Source organism: Pituophis catenifer, unplaced genomic scaffold, assembly GCF_029215685.1.
Source record: "Pituophis catenifer annectens isolate HBS135680 unplaced genomic scaffold, rPitCat1.0.hap2 SCAF_2, whole genome shotgun sequence".
NCBI lineage: Eukaryota > Metazoa > Chordata > Lepidosauria > Squamata > Colubridae > Pituophis > Pituophis catenifer.
In genome coordinates, this window is record NW_027256882.1 from 295120229 (window position 1) to 295142453 (window position 22225).

At 47.0% G+C, this 22225-nt stretch overlaps 1 protein-coding gene across 1 annotated transcript in view; it reads left to right on the forward strand.

The window, feature by feature from the left end:
* Nucleotides 1-700: 700 nt before the first annotated feature.
* The window catches only part of NOL6 (nucleolar protein 6), an 83067-nt gene continuing 61542 nt past the window's right edge, over nucleotides 701-22225 (forward strand). The window contains 10 exon segments of the mRNA XM_070938987.1: nucleotides 701-774; nucleotides 7342-7572; nucleotides 9285-9401; nucleotides 12389-12568; nucleotides 13641-13809; nucleotides 15011-15145; nucleotides 15797-15960; nucleotides 17873-17993; nucleotides 20000-20058; nucleotides 21357-21458. Of these exon segments, the coding sequence (XP_070795088.1) occupies nucleotides 7342-7572; nucleotides 9285-9401; nucleotides 12389-12568; nucleotides 13641-13809; nucleotides 15011-15145; nucleotides 15797-15960; nucleotides 17873-17993; nucleotides 20000-20058; nucleotides 21357-21458 (1278 nt within the window). The 5' untranslated portion in view covers nucleotides 701-774.

Here is a 22225-nt window from a genome sequence, read left to right on the forward strand (position 1 = left end):
TTGACTTGAGAAAGTTGCAGAGTTCAAAAAGTTAAACCGCAGAATTAACACACATTCTACAGTTGGAAAGTTCAAGAAGTCAAACCGCAGAGGTCCTATGTTAAAATGCAGAATTAGCCCACATGGAGTTTCCTGCTTAAGAAACAAGGGAAGACTAGCTAAAGAGGCAGATCTAAGATACTTCCTGTTTTTGTTAGTATATAGGTACATATCTTAAACAGAATCCTTGTTCAGATGTTAGGGTTAATATTATGCTATCTGAACCTTTTGGCCAAAATAAAGCTTTTTCTGGTTTTGAAATTCATCTCTTTATTTTTCCACGACAATGTGATGTGACCATGATGCAGTGTGAAAAACAGTCCTAAGTTATTTTTTTTCCCAGTGCCGTTGTAACTTCAAACGGTCACTATACGAGTTGTCAGTGGTAAGTCGAGGACTACCTGTAAACCAGCGAAGTGGTCCGACTGAACCCGGAAGCCCCCCCCCCACAAACAGAAGGCGAGGTTGGACCCCTCTTCATTTTCCTACTTCTAGGCTAAACCGCGAATCACGTAAAGTCGTTCCGGCAAAACTTCCTTTGCGCTCTCAACCAAACTTCTCTAAGGGGGCGGGGCCACACGACGCTAACCTATCGGAGCCCGAGAGTGACGAACTTGTTGGCCGGAAGACGGAAGAGGCCCGTGCGCCGCTGTAGGCTCCACGTGGTTTTGTCTTTTTTTTCCCCCTTTTTTGCCGAGTTCCACCCACGTGGCTGCCCGAGCTGGTCGGCTGAAGGTGAGTTTGCGGCTGAGCGGAGCGCGGTGCGGGGGAAAAAAAAGATCTGGGAGAAGCAGCACCGTAAAGGGACCCCGGGGAGCTTCTCCCGTCTCCTCCTCGGACTACAAACCCCATCATCCACGGCCGGGGGGGGGGGTCAAGGACGATGGGAGTTGTAGTCCAGGGCTGCCCCAGTCTCTCTCCCTCGCCTCGTTTAAGGTTTGTTTTTGGGGGGGTAGGTGGGGGTGGTGGAAGACAATCTTAGCCTGGTCCCAACTTGGCCAGAGCTTGATCTGTTGAACTGGAGGGCTGGACTAGAAGACCTCGAGGGTCCCTTTTGTTATTCTGAGTTTTTTTTCTTTTTTTTTCGATTTTAAAAACAAACATTCAATATAAAAAGATAAAAGATTGTACAAAACGTTCTTAATTCTAAAAAAAGAAGGTACAATTCTAAATTTTATATATACTAAAAAAAACTAACAAACAGGATTATCTATCTATATTTGAACATGTAAGTACATATATACATTAACCTTAATTTCTTAATGACGGTGTAAATTTGTTATCCTTAATTTCTTACTGTATTTTGACTTTAATTTTTTTTTCTTTCAATTGATCCATTCATACCATCTGTTCCATATTTTGTAATACTGTGAGTCTTCCTTGTTGTTTAATTTTAAAGTTAATCTATCCATTTCTGCACATGTGAATAGTTTTTTTTTTTCCTTTTTGGATGCATCTCAGCATCGCTGTGTAGTTAATTTTGGGAAAAAAGGGGGAGAAAGGAACTTTTTTTCCTCGCCCCCCCTCACCCACCCCGTATTTCCTGCAAAATATATTTGATTTTATGCTGCCTTCTGTTTCTTGCAGCAGCTCAGGTAGTCAAGGCCACTTGTGAAGAAGATTTAAGGGCCACCAAAGCCACTTTGTAGGGTTTGGTGGCTGCAGATGGACCAGGACTTGGCTCTCCTTTCCATTGCCTTGTTTCAGGATGCTTTTATTTATTTCCTGCAAACCTGGGATGCCTGCCTGCTGGCTTCTCACTCAAAAATGAGACCCCAAGGATGGAACCTTATTTAAGTTTAATCTTAAGAATAACAGAGTTGGGTGTCCCAAAGTGAGCTAGGCTAAGATCCGATATTGGGACAAAATTCAAATATTATAATTCTAAATCTTTGGTCAAGACAGAAGTGCCTCTTCCGTGCCAAGGTGCTAAATTGACAAAAAGTATTTTTTTTTTAATTTGATTTATATGCCGCCCTTCTCCGGAGACTTAGGGCGGCTTACAATGCATTAAGCAATAGCCTTCATTCTTTTATATATTTTATACAAAGTCAGCTTATTGCCCCCACAAACTGGGTCTTCATTTCACCTACCTTAGAAAGGATGGAAGGCTGAGTCAACCTTGAGCCTTGGCGAGATTCGAACCTGCAGTAATTGCAGGCAGCTGTGTTAATAACAGGGTGCATTAAACCACTGTACTATCAAGGCTCTTTGATTTCTATTTCTATAGCTCTTTGATGCCTATTTGACGAAGGCCCAGAATTGTAAAAGGGCAAACTGACCCTAAACAGATACATCCTGTTGTTTATTGTTTATTGCATCCCAAATGTCATGTATATCCCTAGATGAGAAGTACTGCTTCCTTTACTGCCCTTGAGGTGTCTCCAAGCCTCTTATCTCCTTTTTATTATGTCTTGAGCTCCGGAGCAGAGAACCTGAGTCTGTGAGAACAGGATTGTTATTTCCTTTCCTAGAGATAGATGAAAGGGCAGCTTCTACGTGTGAAATGTATCACTCTCTGTAATAATTTTGCCTTTAAATTGTATGAATACATGGCCAGAAGAAGCCATCAATGTTCAGACTTTTTGCTTGTCTTTGGACTGTTTGAACTGTGCACAATAAACTCTTTCCTGCATTGAAGAGCTTGGCCTGGTTCCGTTTCTTTTCCTGCAACAAAAGGGTTTTTTTTCCAAGAGGCAACTGGACTTTTGTGGTTTTTCTTTTGAAGACGTTTCGCTTCTCATCCAAGAAGCTTCTTCAGCTCTGACTGGATGGTGGGGAAGGGAAGGATTGATACTCCTTGCAGACAGCTGGTTATTTGCATCCTTTTTAGCAAGTTTGTTGGAGGTTTGTCTGTAGTCCTCAGGGTCACCTGAGTGATGCAAATGGGTGTGGAGCCTTCTTAGAATTGCTACAACTGTGTTGTAGACTGGAGATAGATGATATCAAATCCCTCCCCCCACTGTTGAGAGAGGGCTGTTCAATTTGGACATAGATGGCCTCTTTGGCCCTCTAAAAAGGATGCAAATGACCAGCTGTCTGCAAGGAATATAAATCCTTCCATTCCCCACCATCTCAGTAAGAGCTGAAGAAGCTGCTTAGATGAGAAACGAAACCTCTTCAAAAGAAAAAACTAGAAAGTCCGGCTGCCTCTTGAAAAAAAGCACTTTTGGGACATCCATGACCTGGATGACTGAAAATCTTCATAAATTACAGAGTTGGAAGGGACCTTGGAGGTCTTCTAGTCCAACCCCCTGCTCTTAATCGTCTTAACTATTTTTTACTTGATTCCACAATACCTGAGCCACCCACAGTCACTCTGAATGGGAGATGGGTGACATAGCAATTTAATAAACAAATAAATAAAATAATGGGGGGCTGAAAACAGAAATAGTATTGCAGTATTAAAGTATGGTATAAAAAGAGCAGGCAGTTATAGGTAATACCGCCTGATGGATCCTGATAGGTTCCAGACGGAGCTTGGGCCATTTCCTGAGGATCTAGCACATGACTCGGCCGAGGACCTGGTAGCCGCCTGGGATCGGGCGGCTGGTGGGGCCTTGGACCGAGTTGTGCCTTTGCGGCCTCTGACCCGGTGTCGATCCCTCGCGGCTCCTTGGTTTACTGAGGAGCTGAGGGAAATGAAGCGCCGGAAAAGACGCCTGGAGAGCGGTTGGAGGGCCAGTCTCGCTGAATCTGATTGAACACTGGTAAGGTCGCATATTAAGGCCTACCTAGTGGCGATAAAGACGGCAAAGTCTAACTACTTTTCCGCCTCTATTGCGTCATCAGGGAATCGTCCGGCCGCCCTGTTTAGGGTGACCCGCGCCCTGCTCCATCAGGGAGTGCGGGAGGATCCCTTAGAAGGCAGGGCGGAGGATTTTGGACAATACCTGTATGACAAAATCGCTCAGATCCGGGGGGATCTGGACTCTGACTGGGTAGATCAGGGCAGGGTGACGAGGAACAGTCTTGAGAATGTTATCTGGGAAGAGTTTGATGCTGTGACTCCCGATGATGTGGACAGGATTTTGGGGAGACTTAGTGCGGCCACATGTTTACTGGACCCGTGTCCCTCTTGGTTGGTACTGGCTTCCCGGGAGGTTACACGAGGCTGGCTCCAGGGCGTCATTAATGCTTCGTTGAGTAAGGGTCACTTCCCCGCTGCCCTGAAAGAGGTGGTGGTGAGGCCTCTCCTCAAGAAGCCGTCCCTGGATCCAGCAATATTGGCCAACTATCATCCTGTTTCCAACCTTCGCTTCATTGCGAAGGTTGTTGAGAGTGTGGTCGCGCAACAGTTTCCGCAATTCCTGGAGGAAACATCCTATCTAGATCCGTTCCAGTCCGGTTTCAGGTCTGGGCACAGCACGGAAACGGCATTGGTCGCGTTGGTCGATGATCTCTGGAGGGCTCGGGACAGGGGTTATTCCTCTGTTCTGGTCCTATTAGATCTCTCAGCGGCTTTTGATACCATCGACCATGGTATCATGCTGCACCGGCTGGAAGAGTTGGGGGTGGGAGGCACTGTGTTGCAGTGGTTCTCCTCCTTTCTCTCCGACCGGTCGCAGTTTGTGTTGGCAGGGGGGCAGAGGTCGACCTCGAGGCCTCTCATCTGTGGAGTGCCGCAGGGATTGGTCCTCTCGCCCCTTCTGTTCAACATTTATGTGAAGCCGCTGGGCGAGATCATCCGTGGCTTTGGGGTGAGATACCACCAGTACGCTGATGACACCCAGCTGTACATCTCCACCCCAGGCCACCCCAACGATGCCCTTGAAGTGATGTCCCAGTGCCTGGAGGCTGTGCGGATCTGGATGGGGAGGAACAGGCTCAGGCTCAACCCTTCCAAGACTGAGTGGCTGTGGCTCCCGGCATCCCGATATAGTCAGTTGACTCCATCACTGACTATTGGGGGCGAGTCTTTGGCCCCCACTGAGAGGGCTCGCAATCTGGGAGTCCTCCTGGATAGGCAGCTGTCTTTGGAGGAACATCTAACGGCTGTTACCAGGGGGACCTTTTATCAGGTCCGCCTGATTCGCCAGTTGCGGCCCTTTCTCAATCGGGATTCCTTGTGCACAGTCACTCACGCCCTTGTCACCTCTCGCCTTGACTACTGCAACGCTCTCTACATGGGGCTCCCCTTGAAGAGCACCCGGAGGCTCCAGCTGGTCCAGAATGCAGCAGCGCGGGTAGTGATGGGAGCAACATGGCGCTCCCATGTAACACCGCTCCTGCGCGAGCTGCACTGGCTCCTGGTGGTCTTCCGGGTGCACTTCAAGGTGTTGGTTATCACCTTTAAAGCGCTCCATGGCATCGGGCCTAGCTATCTTCGAGACCGCCTGCTGCTACCGATGACCTCCCATCGACCCGTGCGCTCCCACAGAGAGGGCCTCCTCAGGGTGCCATCAGCCAGACAATGTAGGCTGGTGGCCCCCAGGGGGAGGGCTTTCTCTGTGGGGGCTCCCACCCTCTGGAATCAGTTGCCCCCGGAGATAAGAAGAATCCATGACCTCAATGCCTTCCGTCGTTCCCTGAAAACCTATCTTTTTCAGCAAGCCGGGTTGGCTTAGAACAAATTTTTAAATTCTTTTAATTAGTTTGTGATTCTTAACTTCGGGCCAAAATTTATATATATTTTAAATGTTTTAATATTTGTATTCTATGTTTTTTATCTTGGCTGTACACCGCCCTGAGTCCTCAGGGAGAAGGGCGGTATATAAATTGGAAATTAAATTAAATTAAATTAAATACTTGATTTACCACTAAAATTGAGCCCAAAATTTGTGTTGCTAAGTGAGATGGTTGTTAAGTGAATTTTGCCCCATTTTATGACTTTACTTGCCACAGTGAATCATTGCAGTTAGTAACTCGGTTCTTAAGTGAATCCGGCTTTCCCCTTGACTTTGCTTGTCAGAAGGTCAGAAAAGGGAGTCACGTGACCCCTGGACACTGCCACCGTCATAAATACGAGTCAGTGACCGAGCGTCTGAATTTTGATCACCTGACTATTATTGGGGAGGTTGCAAGAGTCTTAAGCATGAAAACCAGTCATAATTCCTTTTTTTCAGGGCTGTTGGAAGTCTGAATGGTCACTAAACAAAAGGCTGCAAGTTAAGGACTGCCTGTGTAATTGTTGAGCAGCGTAGTTTTCAAAGATGGAATAACTATACAAATGTTATCCATAAAGAAAAGCTTAAAAGCTCACGGAGGAGGGGAATAAATAATAAATACAGTTTAAAAGTTTGTGAAGGAGGAGAATTAGTTGGCTTAATTCTGTTCTTGGGCTTCAAAGAGGCATTGGCTGGCTGGGGAATTCTGGGAGTTGAAGTCCACACCTCTTAAAAGTTGGTAAAGTTGAACAAAACACTAACCCAAGGTGGAAAAAAGGATCTAGAACAGGTATGAAAAGCAGGAGGGGCTTGCCTCTTTTGTGACCACGGTGTTAAAACAGACCAGGTAGCAAGACTCTTAAAGACAAAATCAGCATCTTTATTTGGGTGAATAGAATAGAATAAAATAACAAGAGTTGAAGGGACCTTGGAGGTCTTCTAGTCCAACCCCCTGCCCAAGCGGGAAACCTTACACCACTTCAGACAAATGGTTACCCAACATCTTCTTAAAAATTTCCAGTGTTGGGGCATTCACAACTTCTGGAGGCAAGTTGTTCCACTGATTAATTGTTCTAACTGTCAGGAAATTTCTCCTTAGTTCTAAGTTGCTTCTCTCCTTGATTAGTTTCCACCCATTGCTTCTTGTTCTACCCTCAGGTGTTTTGGAGAATAGCTTGACTCCCTCTTCTTTGTGGCAGCCCCTGAGATATTGGAAGACTGCTATCATGTCTCCCCTGGTCCTTCTTTTCATTAAACTAGATATACCCAGTTCTGCAATAATTCTTCATATGTTTTAGTCTCCAGGCCCCTAATCATCTTTATTGCTCTTCTCTGCACTCTTTCTAGAGCCTCTTTTTTATGTCATGGCCACCAAACCTGTATGCAGCATTCCAAGTGTGGCCTTACCAAGGCATTATAAAGTGGTATTAACACTTCATGTGATCTTGATTCTATCCCTCTGTTTATGCAGCCCAGAACTATGTTGGCTTTTTTGGCAGCTGCTGCACACAGCTGGCTCATATCTAAATGGTTGTCCACTAGGACTCCAAGATCCCTCTCACAGTCACCACTATTGAGCAAGGTACCACATATACGGTACCTGTGCATTTGGTTTTTCTTCCCTAAATGTAGAACCTTCCTTTTTTCACTGTTGAATAATCCCTTTCTTCTTCTTTTTGTTTGTTGTTACCTGCAGATGTTACCTGAAAGTGACGAGGGAACTAAAGGTCCGGAGAATGAAGAGAAACAAAATGGCATCTCTAAGGAAGAGAAACCAAGGGGAAAGAAACGGGCTTCTTCTTCCGAAGGCCTCTTGCAGCCGGTGAAATTGGGCAAAAGTGAGCTGTACAAGGTGCCCACCAACGAAGAGCTGAGCCACCTCAAGGAGACCGAGAACCTGTTCCATTCCAACCTTCTGCGCCTGCAGGTCAGTTCCGGTTGGGAAATTGGAAGGAGGAGTCAAGCTGGGACCTAGCTTGGAATCCTTGTGTAGCTGCAAACGGGATAAACTTGACGCCTCCAGAGATCACTGAAGCCTTATCTGGGCGTTTTCAGTAGAAGGAAAGCAATCTAGGGAGATTCTTGTAACACAGGTAGTCCTCTACTTACGACCACAATTGAGCCCAATATTTCCGTTGCTAAGCGGGACAGTTGTGAACTGAGGTTTGCCCCATTTTATGTCCTTTCTTGCCACAGTCATGTAGAATACTCTACCTTTGAATTCGTAAATAGAACAAATAATTTTCCAAAGCACCAGAAGGCAGAAGAAGAAGCAATGGATGGAAACTAACCAAGGAGAGAAGCAATCTGGAATTGAGGAGAAATTTCCTGACATTGAAGACAATTAGCCAGTGGAACAGCTTGCCACCAGAAGTTGTGGGTGTTGCTCCATCATTGGAGGTTTTCAAGAAGAGATTGGACAGTCACTTGTCTCAAATGGGGTGGGGTCTTCTGCTTGAACAGAAGGTTGGACTAGAAGACCTCCAAGGTCCCTTCCAGCTCTATTCTGAATCTGATTCTATTCATTGAGAAGGTCATAGTGAGAGGCTTTTTAACATTCTTGCCGTATGCTCAACAAATGAATAAATCAAAGTCCCAAATTTCTGTGGCTCAGCCAGACTATTATGAAGGGAGTTTCCCTCCATTTTATGACCTTTCTCGCCAACGTTGTTAAGTGAACCGCTGCAGTCGTTAACATTAGTCACACGGTTCTTAAGTGAATCTGGCGTCCCCTCCTCAACTTTGCTCCTCAGAAGGTCGCAAACTGGGATCACATAACCCCAGGACACTGCAACTGTCATAAATATGAGTCAGTTGCCAGAGCCTCCAAATTTTAATCGCGCGACTTTGAGGTTGCTGCAATGGTTGTTAGCGTCGAAAACCGGGCCCAAGTCAGGTTCTTCCAGTGCCTTTGTAACTCCCGAACGGTCACTAAACGGACTGCTGTAAGTCGAGTTCGGCTACCTGCCTGGGAAGAGGACAACAAAGTTGCTTCCTGTAGTTAGTTATGAGTAACTCTTGTGTTGCTTGCACTTGCTTGGCATCTTAGTGGTTTGAGTAGATTTGGCAGGGGGAACCAGAAAGGCAATTCCTATGACCGTGATGGCAAACCTATGGCACCATATGGCTATGGAGCCATATTGGTGGGCACGCGAGCTGAGCTCTGGCGTGCATGTGTGTGCCCACCAGCTGATTTTCAGGTTTTCTGGGCCCACCGGAAGTCAGGAAACATAGTTTCCGGCCTCCGGAGGGGGGGGATGGGTGAGAAAGGCTCGTTTTTTCGTTCTCCCCAGCCTCCAGAGCCTTTCTAGGAGCCTGGGGAGGGCGAAAACAGCCTTCCTCACCCCTCCGGAGGCCTTCCAGAGGCCGGAAACAGCCCGTTTCCTGACTTCCGGTCCACCAGAAGTCTGGTGGCCCACTGTGCCATCACATGCCAAAAAGGGGGGGGCATGCGCTCATGTGCATGGGGCAGGGCACATAGAATTATGGCTGTGGGCACCCCCCGCATTCCCCTCGCTTTTGGCACTCGATGGCAAAAAGGTTAGCCATCACTGTCCTATAACAAAAGGCACATCCAGAATGCTTTGCACTCCATTCTGAGGAAGACCCCTATATATTGCATTTTTCTCCTTTTTGCAGATTGAGGAGCTGTTGAAAGAGGTGACCCTCAAGGAGAAGAGGAAGCAGAGGATCGATGCCTTCCTTCACGAAATCAGCGCCATGCTTAAGAACGTCCCGGAGGTTCCGGCGAGAGACGTATGTTTTGGATCCGTGCAGTTGATAGTATCTTGAGATACGACTATGGTGTCATCCAGGTCCTGGTTTGTCCCAAAGGTGCTTTTTTCAAGAGGCAACTGGACTTTCTGGTTTTTTTCTTTTGAAGACGTTTCGCTTCTCATCCAAGAAGCTTCTTCAGCTCTGACTGAATGGTGGGGAAGGGAAGGATTGATACTCCTTGCAGACAGCTGGTCCTTTGCATCCTTTTAGCAAGTCGTTGAGGCCACTTGGAGGTTTATCTATAGTCCTCAGGGTCACCGGAGTGGTGCAAATGGGTGTGGATCCTTCTTGGAACTGTTGAAAGGACTATATTGTAGATTGGAGATAGATGATGTCGTATCCTTTCCCTTCTGTTGAGAGAGGACTGTTCAATTTAATTTAATTAATTTAATTTAATTAATTCAATTTATATGAATCGCCCCTCTCCGAAGACTCAGGGCGGCTCACAATACATTTTAAAAAATCATTATAAAAAACATTTAAAAATTAAAAACAATTAAAACTCATTCACACCATTCATGGCTGGATCTCTCCAGATCGCAACAGCGAGATCAACGGTGATTTCCAGGTCTGCCGGAAAAGCCAGGTCTTCACCGCTTTCCGGAAGGCCAATAGGGTGGGGATGGTCCGGATCTCAGGAGGTAACTGGTTCCAGAGAGCTGGAGCAGCCACAGAGAAGGCCCTCCCCCGCGGGCCCGCCAGCCGGCATTGTTTAGCTGACGGGACCCAGAGGAGACCAACTCTGTGGGATCTTACTGGTCGTTGGGAGCTATGCGGTAGAAGGCGGTCTCGAAGATAACCTGGCCCTGAGCCAGGTAGGGCTTTAAAGGTAATTTGGACATAGACGGCCTCTTTGGCCCTCTAAAAAGGATGCAAATGACCAGCTGTCTGCAAGGAGTATAAATCCTTCCATTCCCCACCATCCCAGTAGGAGCTGAAGAAGCTTTTTGGGGTGTCAGACTGACAGTCTGTGGGATCAAAGAGGCCATGTATGTCCAAATTGAACAGCCCTCTTTCAACAGAGGGTGAAGGATACGACATCATGTATATGGAACTATCAAGGAACATAATCCTTCCCTTCCTCACCATCCAGTCAGAGCTGAAGAAGCTTCTTGGATGAGAAGCGAAACGTCTCCAAAGGAAAAAACCAGAAAAGTCCAATTGCCTCTTGAAACAAAAAAGCACCTTTGGGATTCCCATCCAAGAATCTCTGAGCTCTTCAGTCAGAACTGAAGAAGCTTCTTTTTTTTTTTTAAATTTGATTTATATGCCGTCCTTCTCCGGAGACTCAGGGCGGCTTACAATGCATTAAGCAAAAGCCTTCATTCTTTTGTATATTTTATACAAAGTCAGCTTATTGCCCCCACAATCTGGGTCCTCATTTCACCTACCTTAGAAAGGATGGAAGGCTGAGTCAACCTTGAGCCTTGGAGAGATTCGAACCAGCAGAAATTGCAGGCAGCTGTGTTAATAACAGGGTGCACTAAACCACTGTACTATCAAGGCTCTTGGATGAGAAGCGAAATGTTTTCAAGGGGGAAAAAAAACACCCCAAGCAAGTCTAGTTGCTTTTTGGAAACAGCACCTTTTGGGACATTTGAGACCTGTTTCCAAGGAAGACAATTGTTCTGTTTTTGGATGGCACGTGCTCACATTTCCACATGCTGGCCAAACAGGTTGTTACAGTATGTGATGCCCACCTCTCGTCGGGGGTTTTGAGGGGGACCTTTGGACTGGACCTGGCAAGTAACCCCAGATTAGTGGCTTCCTGGCCCTGTGTTCGAGTTTACAACCCAACCTCCAGAGGTCAATCCTGACTCGAATGGGATAGAGAATAATGGGAGATTGTGTTAAAGATGCTTGTGCACCTTCGGGAATATTTTTATGCTAATTTGCACAGGTGAGGTGTAGGATACCTCACACTAAGGACTTTCTGGTACAGTTGGGAGGGTCTCCCCCAAATTTGGGAAGAAACCTCAATCTCCTTGCAATAATGTATTGAATTTTGAACGCCTGAACAGGAATATAGCTTCTTTTGACTTAGCATGGCCCCCTCCTATTGTGGGATCAAAGGAAGGATTGCAAAACCAGCACGAGTAGTCCTCAATTTACAACGGATCATTTAGTCATCATCCTCTTTTAACAATCCTATAATCCCTTTAGGGCAGTGTTTCTCAACCTTGGAAGCTTGAAGATGGGTGGACTTCAACTCCCAGAATCCCCCAGCCAGCAACGCTGGCTGGGGGATTCTGGGAGTTGAAGTCCACCCATCTTCAAGCTTCCAAGGTTGAGAAACACTGCTTTAGGGGGTGGAGTCTGGGCAACTGAATGGAGCTGAATGTTTCCTGGCCGGATGCCCTTCCTGTCACCAATGCGGAGTTTTGTTCAGCAGATAGATTCTCATTGTGCCCAGAGAGAGAAATATCTGCCTCTACCTAGGATTGAACTCACAACCTCCTGACTTTGAGGCGAGAGCTCCACCTCTAGGCTACTGCACCACTCTACAACAGTTCACTTAGTGACCATTCGAAAATTGCAGTGGCACTGAAACATGTGACTTGCGACTGTTTTTTCACGCTTAATGACCGTTGCAGCCTCCCCGTGATCAAAATTCAGACAGTTAGCCACCGGCTCATATTTATGACGGTTGCAGTTCACACCGGATCCTGTGATCCTCTTTGGCGACCAACAAAGTCAATGGGGAAGCTGGATTCGTTTAACAACCGTGTTTTCCTCACTTAACAACTGCAGTGTTTCACTTAACAGCTTGAGGCAAGAAAGGGCGTCAAATAGGACAAAACCCAACAACTGTCTTGCTTAGTAACGGAAATTTTGGGTCGTAAGTCGAGGACTACCTGTATTTTTGGAGTTTCTGGGATTGTTCCGTTTGGACCACCTGGGACCGTTTCTCCCACTGAACCTTTGATCCAGGGACAAAAGGGTGGATTCCACTTTCTGTTTTTCAGATCACCGACCAGTCCTGGCTTCCCACGGGAGTGAAAGTCCCTATCCTGCAGATTCCTTTCAAGGTGAAGGGCAAGTTCCATTTTCTGCCCCCAGCAGAGGTGAAGGTGGTGGGGAGTTACCTGCTGGGCACCTGCATCAAGCCAGAGGTGAACGTGGATGTGGCAGTGATCATGCCCAAGGTGAGTGGCCCTTTTATTATTTATTTATTCATTTTGACTCCCATCTTTTATTGTTTTTTTGTAAAGAACTCGAGGGGGAAAACATAATACCAATACTCCTTGTTCCACCTATTTTCCCCCACAACAACAATAATCTTATGGGGTGGGGTGGGCTGAGAGAGAGAGGCTGACTCAAAGTCACCCAGCCGGCTTTCGTGCCTAAGGCGGGACTAGAACTCACCGTTCTCCTGGTGATTGGCCCAAAGTCAGCTAGCCAGTTTCCGTGCCTAAGACAGAACTAGAATTTACTGTCTCCTGGTGATTGGCCCAAAATCACCCAGTTGGCTTTCATACCTAAGGTGGAACTAGAACTCACTGTCTCCTGATTGGCCCAAAGTCCCCTAGGTGGCTTTTAATGCCCAATGGGGAACTAGAACTCACCATCTCCTGGTGATTGGCCCAAAGTCACCCAGCCAGTTTCCGTGCCTAAGACGGAACTAGAACTTACTGTCTCCTGGTGATTGGCCCAAAGTCACCCAGTTGGCTTTCATACCTAAGGTGGAACTAGAACTCACTGTCTTCTGATTGGCCCAAAGTCCCCTAGGCGGCTTTCATGCCCAAGACCTAGGCTTTTATGCCTAAAATGGAACTAGAACTCACCATTCTCCTGGTGATTGGCCCAAAGCCACCCAGCCGGTTTTCGTGCCTAAGACGGAACTAGAACTTACTGTCTCCTGGTGATTGGCCCAGAGTTCTCCAGCTGGCTTTCATGCCTAAAGCAGGACTAGAACTCACTGCCCCCTGGTGATTGGCCTAAAATCACTCAACTGCCTTTGAGGCCAAGGTGGGTACTAGAACTCACGGTCTCCTGGCTTGGTGCCTTCACCATCCACCAAAGGGATAGTAAGACGGATAACAACATTGGCAAGACGCTCAGCACATAAAGAGATCTTTCATCCTCATCGGTGTTCTGTTTTCTTGGCCAGGCTTCTGCAAAACTCTGTTAACCAATATCTGGCTTAGCAACATAAATTTGGGGCTCAGTTGGGGTCGTAAATCGAGGACTACCTGAAAACGGCTTTTGTCTTGTTAGGAAGTTTTCCAAGAGAAGGATAACCTCAACCAGCGCTACCACCGCAAGAGGGCCCTCTACCTGGCCCACCTGGCCCAACACCTGGCCGAGACAAACCGCTTCGGGAGTGTGGCCTTTGCCTACCTGAACGGCAACCATCTGAAGCCCATTGTGCTCCTCCAGCCACAAGGTGAGAAGGGGGGAAGCGAAGGGTTGCTAAAAGTGAGGAAGTGGAGGAAGCAGGAGCCTTTCTTGGCCGGCTGAGAGGAGAGGATTGCTGTCATCTTCCAGGACTTCCTTCCTTCCTTTCTCCCCTCGCCTTCTGACTCTCTTTTCCTTCTTGTCTCCTTCCTCCCTCCCTCCCTCCTTCCTCCTTTCCGCTCTCCCTCCCTCCATCCTTGACTCCTTCCTCCCTTTTCCTTCCTCCCTCCCTTCATCGGTTCCTTCCTCCCTCCCTCCCTCCCTCTCTCTGTCCTTGACTCCTTCTTTCCTTTTCCTTCCTTCCTCCCTCTCTTTGTCCCTTCCTTCCTTCTTTCCTTCCTCCCTCCGTCCTTGACTCCTTCCTTCCTTCCTTTTCCTTCCTCCCTCCCTTTGTCCCTTCCTTCCTTCTTTCCTCCCTCCCTCTCTTCTTTCTTCCTCCCTCCCTCTGTCCTTGACCCCTTCCTCCCTCTCTCGCTCCGTCCTTGACTCCTTCCTTCCTTTTCCTCCCTCCCTCCCTTTGTCCCTTCCTTCCTTCTTTCCTCCCTCCCTCTCTTCTTCCTTCCTCCCTCCCTCTGTCCTTGACCCCTTCCTCCCTCTCTCGCTCCGTCCTTGGCTCCTTCCTTCCTTTTCCTCCCTCCCTCCCTTTGTCCCTTCCTTCCTTCTTTCCTCCCTCCCTCTCTTCTTCCTTCCTCCCCCCCTCTGTCCTTGACCCCTTCCTCCCTCTCTCGCTCCGTCCTTGACTCCTTCCTTCCTTTTCCTCCCTCCCTCCGTCCCTTCCTTCTTCCCTCCCTCCCTCTCTTCTTCCTTCCTCCCTCTCTCCCTCCGTCCTTGACTCCTTCCTTCCTTCCTTTTCCTTCCTCCCTCCCTTTGTCCCTTCCTTCTTTCTTACCTCCCTCCTCCCTCCTTGACTCCTCCCTCCCTCCCTCTCTATCAGCCTGCCAGACAGGCCCCCATCCATAGCTTCCGCTTCCCACCACTGCAACCGATTCCCATCGGGTGGGATTTTTTAAAAGGCTTATTTCAAGATAAAGCCCAAAGCCGAACAGACAGGACTCTGATTGCTTCTGTCTCTGCGTTCGGGTGTAACGACATTTTGAACAACGTCCACGTTGCTAATTTCTCCCTTTTTTTATTCTCTTCTCCCTTCTTTTCTTCCCCATCTGCCTGGGTGTGTGTGTGTGTTGTTGCAGGGAAGGATGCAAAGACGCTGACCATCCGCCTCCATGCCTGCCCAGCCCCGGGGGTCTTCCGGCCTCTCCGTTTGCACCCCAGCAAAAACAACGTCCGGACTGCTTGGTTCACGGAGAAGGACTTGCCCGGGACAGGTAAACTTCAAAGAAGTTCAGGGGCCGTTTTCCAAACGTGGCTACTAAACCTAACAAGAGTTGGAAGGGACCTTGGAGGTCATCTAGTCCAACCCTCTGCTCAGGCAGGAAACCCCACACCATTTCAGACAAGTGGTTATCCCGTCTCTTCTTCAAAACTTTCAGCGATGGAGCACCCACAACATCTGGTGGCGAGCTGTTCCACTGGTTAATTAATTAATTAATTAATTAATTAATTAATTATTCATATTTCTATGCCGCCCACTCTCCGAGGACTCTGGGCGGCTTACAACAATCAACAGTATACTAAATAGCATATTGCCCCCTAACAATCTGGGTCCTCATTTTACCCACCTCGGAAGGATGGAAGGCTGAGTCAACCTTGAGCCAGTGAGATTTGATCTGCTGAACTAGCAGTCAGCTGAAGTAGCTGCAGTACTGCACTCTTAACCACTGCGCCACCTCGGTCATTGTCCTCACTGTCAGGAAATTTTTTTCCTTACCTCCAAGTTGCTCCTCTCATTGATTAGCAATTGGTTTGCATGCTCTTACTTGTTGCTCCAGCCAGACAGGAAGTTGGTCCGAAGCATCCTTTGTCAGCATCCAGGTGAGATGATCCTGACCATCCCATCCCTCTATGCTTCTTTCCAGGAGTCGCTGAGCCCCCCACCCCTCATTACAACAACTCCATTTTGTGGGACCTGGTGATGGAGACCAACCTGCTCTACCTTTCTGAGGCGGCCAGCGCCTTCCGGGGCTTCCAAGATGGAGTGGCCCTCCTCAAAGTTTGGCTCCGCCAGCGAGAGCTGCATCAGGTAAACCGGGTTGACTGGTTGAAATTGGTCAAAGCACAGAAGCTCTTTTGAGGTTTCTGTCATGGATGAAACGTTGGCAGCTACATGCCTCTTCCTTTCAACTTGCCATTAGAGTGGGTGGGTGGGGGGGACAGGGAGGTGTTGCTTTTGAATGGGTTAGATCAGGGGTGTCAAACTCAAGGATCCAGCCTGCAGGGTGCTTCGATCTGGCCCACGGAGTCGGCCTGGAAACGGCAAAGGAATGGCCCGTGGTGCCTCCAGCAACGAAAACTGAGCTCGGGTGGACGTGGCCCTCTGCACCCAATTTTCGTCCACAATGGCCGCCTGCAGCCCTCTGCCAGCGAAAACGGTCCCCCCACCCAAGCTCCGTTTTCGCTGGCAGAGTGTTCTGCCCCAGCTACGGACCCCAAAGAACGCAGCACACACAAAGTCCGTGCAAACCTTAGTTTACTAATTAAGGACTACTAATGAGCTTTCTTAGTAGTTGTTCGAACACAAGTACAGTTTAAACCAGTCTTTTCTGAACAAGGGCTGTTAATTTAAATTCATTAACAGCCAACAAGAATCCAAAGAATAATAACTCAGTTCTGAGGCACAGTCTTTCAGATAACCGTAAGCTTACTGTGGTTGGCAGAATGCCCAGAAGCAATTTGCAGGAAAACTGACACGAGAGAAACAAGAGCCGATCAGACGTTTCTGGAGTCAAGACGCGAAAGAATATGAATGAAGTTGTTCCCTGCAAATTGCTTCAGTTGGTGTTCCTCCTTAAATAGGCTAAGGGAGTGGCCAATTAGCCCCAAGCCTTACTCTCGAGGAGACCTCCTCCTGAGGAGCCACTCCTGCCTTTTGGCAGCTCTGCGCGCCCGTGCATCGAGAAGAGGCTCCTCCCCTTCTTCCTCTTCACTTATGGGAGCTTCTGGAGGCCCTGGCTGAATCCCCGGGATTTTCGCTCCCAGGAGGCTTCAGGGAGGCCTCCTAGGCCCAAAACGGGGTGCAGGGAGGGTGCGCCTCCCCCAGCCTGTTTTTGCTCCCGGAGAGGTGCAGGAGGTTGAGTGCTGCCTATCACACCCCCTGGCCACGCCCACCATGGCCACGCCCACCCAGCCGGTCATTTAGGCAGAGAACTGGTTGCCTTCCCCTTATCAGGGCCAGAATTATGGTTCTGGAGGGCATGGAGTTGGAGAACAATTTTGACCAATAGAAGAATATCTTTGTAGCTTGGAATTGAACTGTAAGGTCCTCAGTGCTCTCTGAGCTTGGGTGTTTTCTTGTGGACATTTCATTATCCAACTAGGTAACCTCATCAGTGCTAGGAGGAGGAGGAGGAGGAGGAGGAGGAAGAGAACTGTGGGTTCCTTGATGCTCTCTGAGCTTGGTGGCTTTCTTGCAAACATTTCATGACCAAACTAGGTAACAGCATCAGTGCTAAAAGAGAGAGGAGGAAGAGGAGTGAACTGTGCAGTCCTTGGTGCTCTCTGAGCTTGGGTGATTTTTTGCAGACATTTCATGACCAAACTAGGTAACGTCATCAGTGCTAGAAGGGAATGGGGTTTTCCCTATTGTTTACATAGATGTGATTTGACCTGTCTCCGCTTCCCTCAAGCACTGATGATGTGTCCTACTTGGGTAATGAAATGCCCACAAACCAGCAAGCTCAGAGAATACCAGGGACCCCACATTTCTCTACTCTTTCCACCAGGACGAAAAATTGTCGGCAGGGAAACAAGGGAAGGTGTGATCTGCGTCTCGAAAGTTGTCTTCTGTGCAAAGACTGTTCTACGATACACACCAGAATTACGTCTCAGTTTTTTGGGTTTTTTAAAATCAAGATTATGAGCCCTGTGTGTTTTGGACTGTGGAGGGAAGGGGTGTGTGTTTGTGTTAAGATCTCACGTCCGTCAACATTTCCCAGGGTCTGGGATGTTTCAACGGCTTCATGGCCTCCATGCTGGTGGGATACCTGCTGGCCACTCACAAGATCAGCAAAATGATGAGCGCGTACCAGGTGCTGCGAAACGCTCTCCACTTCTTGGGTAAGTTGCATAAAACCTCGAGCTTCAGCCAGGAGGCTGAGTTCAGATGAAGCCGCCTCCCTGACGCTACATGGGGGGCTTCTGGGGGCTTTGGGTCTGATCGGCGGCCCTTGGGCCGAACCTCAGATGGGATCTGTGTGTGAGGGAGGGAGGGAGGGATGGGGTTTTGTTTTGATTGTTTTTCCCACCTGAGGAATTCCCCCTGTGAAGGAAAAGGGAGCAGGCCATTTTTCTGAAATGCTGAAGTTCTAGGTGTAAGATGGGGCAGCAAGGAGGTACGTAAATGGAAGAATAAAGGGTCTACGTGGAATCCAGAGAAGCAAATCTTTTGGCAGATAAAATAATACAGTTCAGAGGACATAACTTGCTCAGATCCCTTTCCCTTCCCTTCCTGCATTTTTTTTCCTTCACTCCTTTCTCTGATTTCTTTTTCTGCCTTCCTCCCTTCTCTGATTTCTTTTCCTCCCTCCCTCCCTCCCTTCTCTGATCCCTTCCCTTCCTACCTGTTTTCCTTCCCACCCTCCTCTTCTGGTGTCTTTTCCTTTCTTCCCTCCCTCCCTTCTCTGATCCCTCCCCTTCTTGCCTGTTTTTCTTCCCTCCCTCTCTTCTCTGATTTCTTTTCCTTCCTTCCTCCCTCCCCTCCCGCCTTTCTTCCCTCCTTCTGATTCCTTCCTTCCTCTCTCCCTCCCTCCCATCTTTCCTATCTCCTTCCCCTGTTTTCTTCCCTTCCTCCCTCCCTCCCTTCCCTTCCTACCTGTTTTCCTTCCCTCCCTCCTCCTCTGGTGTCTTTTCCTTTCTTCCCTCCCTCCCTTCTCTGATCCCTCCCCTTCTTGCCTGTTTTTCTTCCCTCCCTCCTTCTCTGATTTCTTTTCCTTCCTTCCTCCCTCCCCTCCCGCCTTTCTTCCCTCCTTCTCTGATTCCTTCCTTCCTTCCTTCCTTCCCTTCCTTCCTTCCTTCCTTCCTTCCTTCCTTCCTTCCTTCCTTCCTTCCTCCTCCCTCCCTCCCTCCCTCCCTCCCATCCTTCCTATCTCTCTCCCCTGTTTTCTTCCCTCCCTCCCTCCTTCCTTTCCATCTTACCTTATTTTAAAAAAATAAAGGTACTTTTAAGTACTTTTAAAATCTACAGTGGCCCTTCCTGTTCACAGTTGGAAATAGCTGTAGATTGTCCTACACTCCATCCAATAAGAATGTCCTAATGAAGCAGCCCCCAAACTCTCGTTCCAAATCCAGCCTTGTGATTGGATCTACTTTATGGTCCTTACCCTCCAATTATTCCTGGGACCAGTAAGCTTGGGGGTAAAGGGATCCTTCAAGGTTTAGATTCCTCCACCAAAGAGTGGGCCTCTCACTGCGTGGGACCAGATTTATGGGACTCTAATTCCCATCATCCCTGCATGCCTGTGATGTATGGAACTTGAAGTCCAATGGCTTGTTGGGTGCAGGTAATCCTCGACTTACAACAGTTCATTTAGTGACTGTTCAGAGTTACCACAACACTGAAAAAAGCGACATGACCGTTTTCCACATTTATGACCATTGCAGCATCCCCATGGTCACATGATCAAAATCAAATTCATGGCAACTGACTCATATTTATGACGGTGGCAGTGTCCTGGAGTCACGTGACCTTCTGACAAGTAAATGGGAAAGCTGGATTCACTTAACAACCCTGTGACTAAATTAACAATTGAAGTGATTCACTCAACAACTGTGGCACGAAAAGTCGTAAAATGGGACAAAGCTCACTTAAAACATGTCTCGCTTAGCAACAGACATTTGTCATAAGTCAAGTATTACCTGTAACTGCCTACTCTTTTTATACCATCCTTTAACTTTTGGGCTCAGTTGTGGACGTAATTCGAGAACGACTTGTATTTATTTATTTATAATTTATAATTTAATTATAAATTAAATTATAATTTATACTTATAGTGTATACTTATAAGGATATAAGATGGGGACCTCCGTCCGAAGTGATTATTTCTCTTTTTCCTCTTCCTTCCCAGCTACTACAGACCTGACAACATCTGGAATCAGTCTCTCAAAAGACAGAGAACCCAGTGTGGTAAGAGAGGCATTTGAATTATTTACTGATAAAGAAAAGATGGAGAGAGAAGATCACATTTTAAGCTTATTATGTAAATATGTAAAATGTTGATTATGTAAAAAAAGATGTGGAGACTCTAGAAAGAGTGCAGAGGAGAGCAACGAAGATGATGAGGGGGCTGGAGGCTCAAACATACGAAGAACAGTTTCAGGAACTGGGTATGTCTAGTTTGATGAAAATAAGGACTAGGGGAGACATGATGGCAGTGCTCCAAGATTTGAGGGGATGCAATAAAGAAGAGGGGGTCAAGCTATTCTCCAAAGCACCTGAGGGCAGGACAAGAAACAATGGGTGGAAACTAATCAAGGAGAGAAACAACCTGGAACCGAGGAGAAATTTCCTGGCAGTTAGAACATTTAATCAGTGGAACAACTTGCCTCCAGAAGTTGTGAATGCTCCAACACTGGAAGTTTTTAAGAAGAGATTGGACAACCATTTGTCTGAAATGGTTATAGGGTTTCCTGCCTGAGTGGGGGTTGGACTAGAAGACCTCCAAGGTCCCTTCCAACTCTGTTATTCTAGTCCAGTCTAGTCTATTCCTCATTCATATTCTATTCTATTCTATTCTATATTTTCTATTCTATTCTATTCTTCATTCATATTCTATTCCATTCCATTCCATTCCATTCCATATTTTCTTTTCTATTCTATTCTGTTCTATTCTATTCTATTCTATTCTATTCTATTCTATTCTATTCTATTCTATTCTATTCTATTCTATTCTATTCCATTCCATTCCATTCCATTCCATTCCATTCCATTCCATTCCGATATTCTATTCTATTCTATTCTATTCTATTCTATTCTATTCTATTCTATTCTATTCTATTCTATTCTATTCTATTCCATGAATCTCGCTATTGAATAGGGAGCAAGTTGATGTGAGTGACCTAATGGTATTGTAGTTAAAGTATGTTATGGAAGTGGAGAAAAAAATCAAGTTTTTCTGTAATCTTGGAAGCAACTTGAATGACTTGGGCTAGAAAGACAGTCCTGGCTGTTGTTGGCTAAAATTGGAAATATTATTATAGGCTTTGCCTCAAATTCAGAGATTGAATCGTAATCTGATTTTTAAAAACTGCACCAGTGAAATTCATAATGGAGATATTAAGTGGAGGGCAGTCTTTTGTCTATCTGCCTCTGTTTTAGTGTGAGATGTGAAGATGTGAGATCTCTTGAAGGATAGCTTGATTCCTTGGAAGCTGCCACTCATGTTTTAATCAACGCTGTCTTTGCAATCTTGATTTTCTTCTTAGCCTTCCCTGACGGACTTCCACCAGGCATCCCAAGTGGTGTTTGTAGACTCTTCTGGACTGGTGAACCTGTGTGCAGATATGACTGCCAACACTTACAAGCAGGTAAAGAGGGGAGGAGTGAAATTACTCCTGGAGTAGGTTACCAGGAGGAGGTAGCAGCTGCTAACTAGAAAGGAGAGTTTGAAAGACTCCGCAGTCTATTCAGATTCCGAGGCTGGGTCCCATTACAAGCGGAACTAGATAGTCCACAGGTAGTCCTCGACTTAACGACCATAGTTGAGTCCCAAATTTCTGTTGCTCAGCGAGACAGTCCCCCCCCTCCCAATTTTACAACCTTCCTTGCCACAATTGTTAAGTGAATAAACGCTGCAATTGTTGAGTTAGTAACACGGTTGTTTAATGAATCTGGCATCTCCATGGACTTGGCTTGTCAGAAGGTCAGTCAAAAGGGGACACTGCAACCGTCATAGATATGAGTCGGTGGCCAAGGGTCTAGATTTTGATCACATGATCATAAGGAAGGCTGCAACGGTCATAAGTGTGAAAAATGGTCATAGGTCCCCTTTTCCAGTGCTGTTGTAACATCGAATGGTCACTAAATGAACGGTTGCAAGTCAAGGACTACCTGTACAATTTCATAAGGGACTATTACTTCCGCCTAGCTAATCTGGTCCAAAATGATGGCTGCAAAGACCTTTAGATGCCTTCAGAGAAGAAAAAATGCTGTTCTCTGTTTTCTTTTCCTTCCTTCCTTCCTTCCTTCCTTCCTTCCTTCCTTCCTTCTCGCCCTCCCTCCCTCTTTCTTTATTTCCCTCTTTCTCTTCTTTCTCTTCTTTCTTCCTTCCTTCCCTTCCTCTTTCTTTATTTCT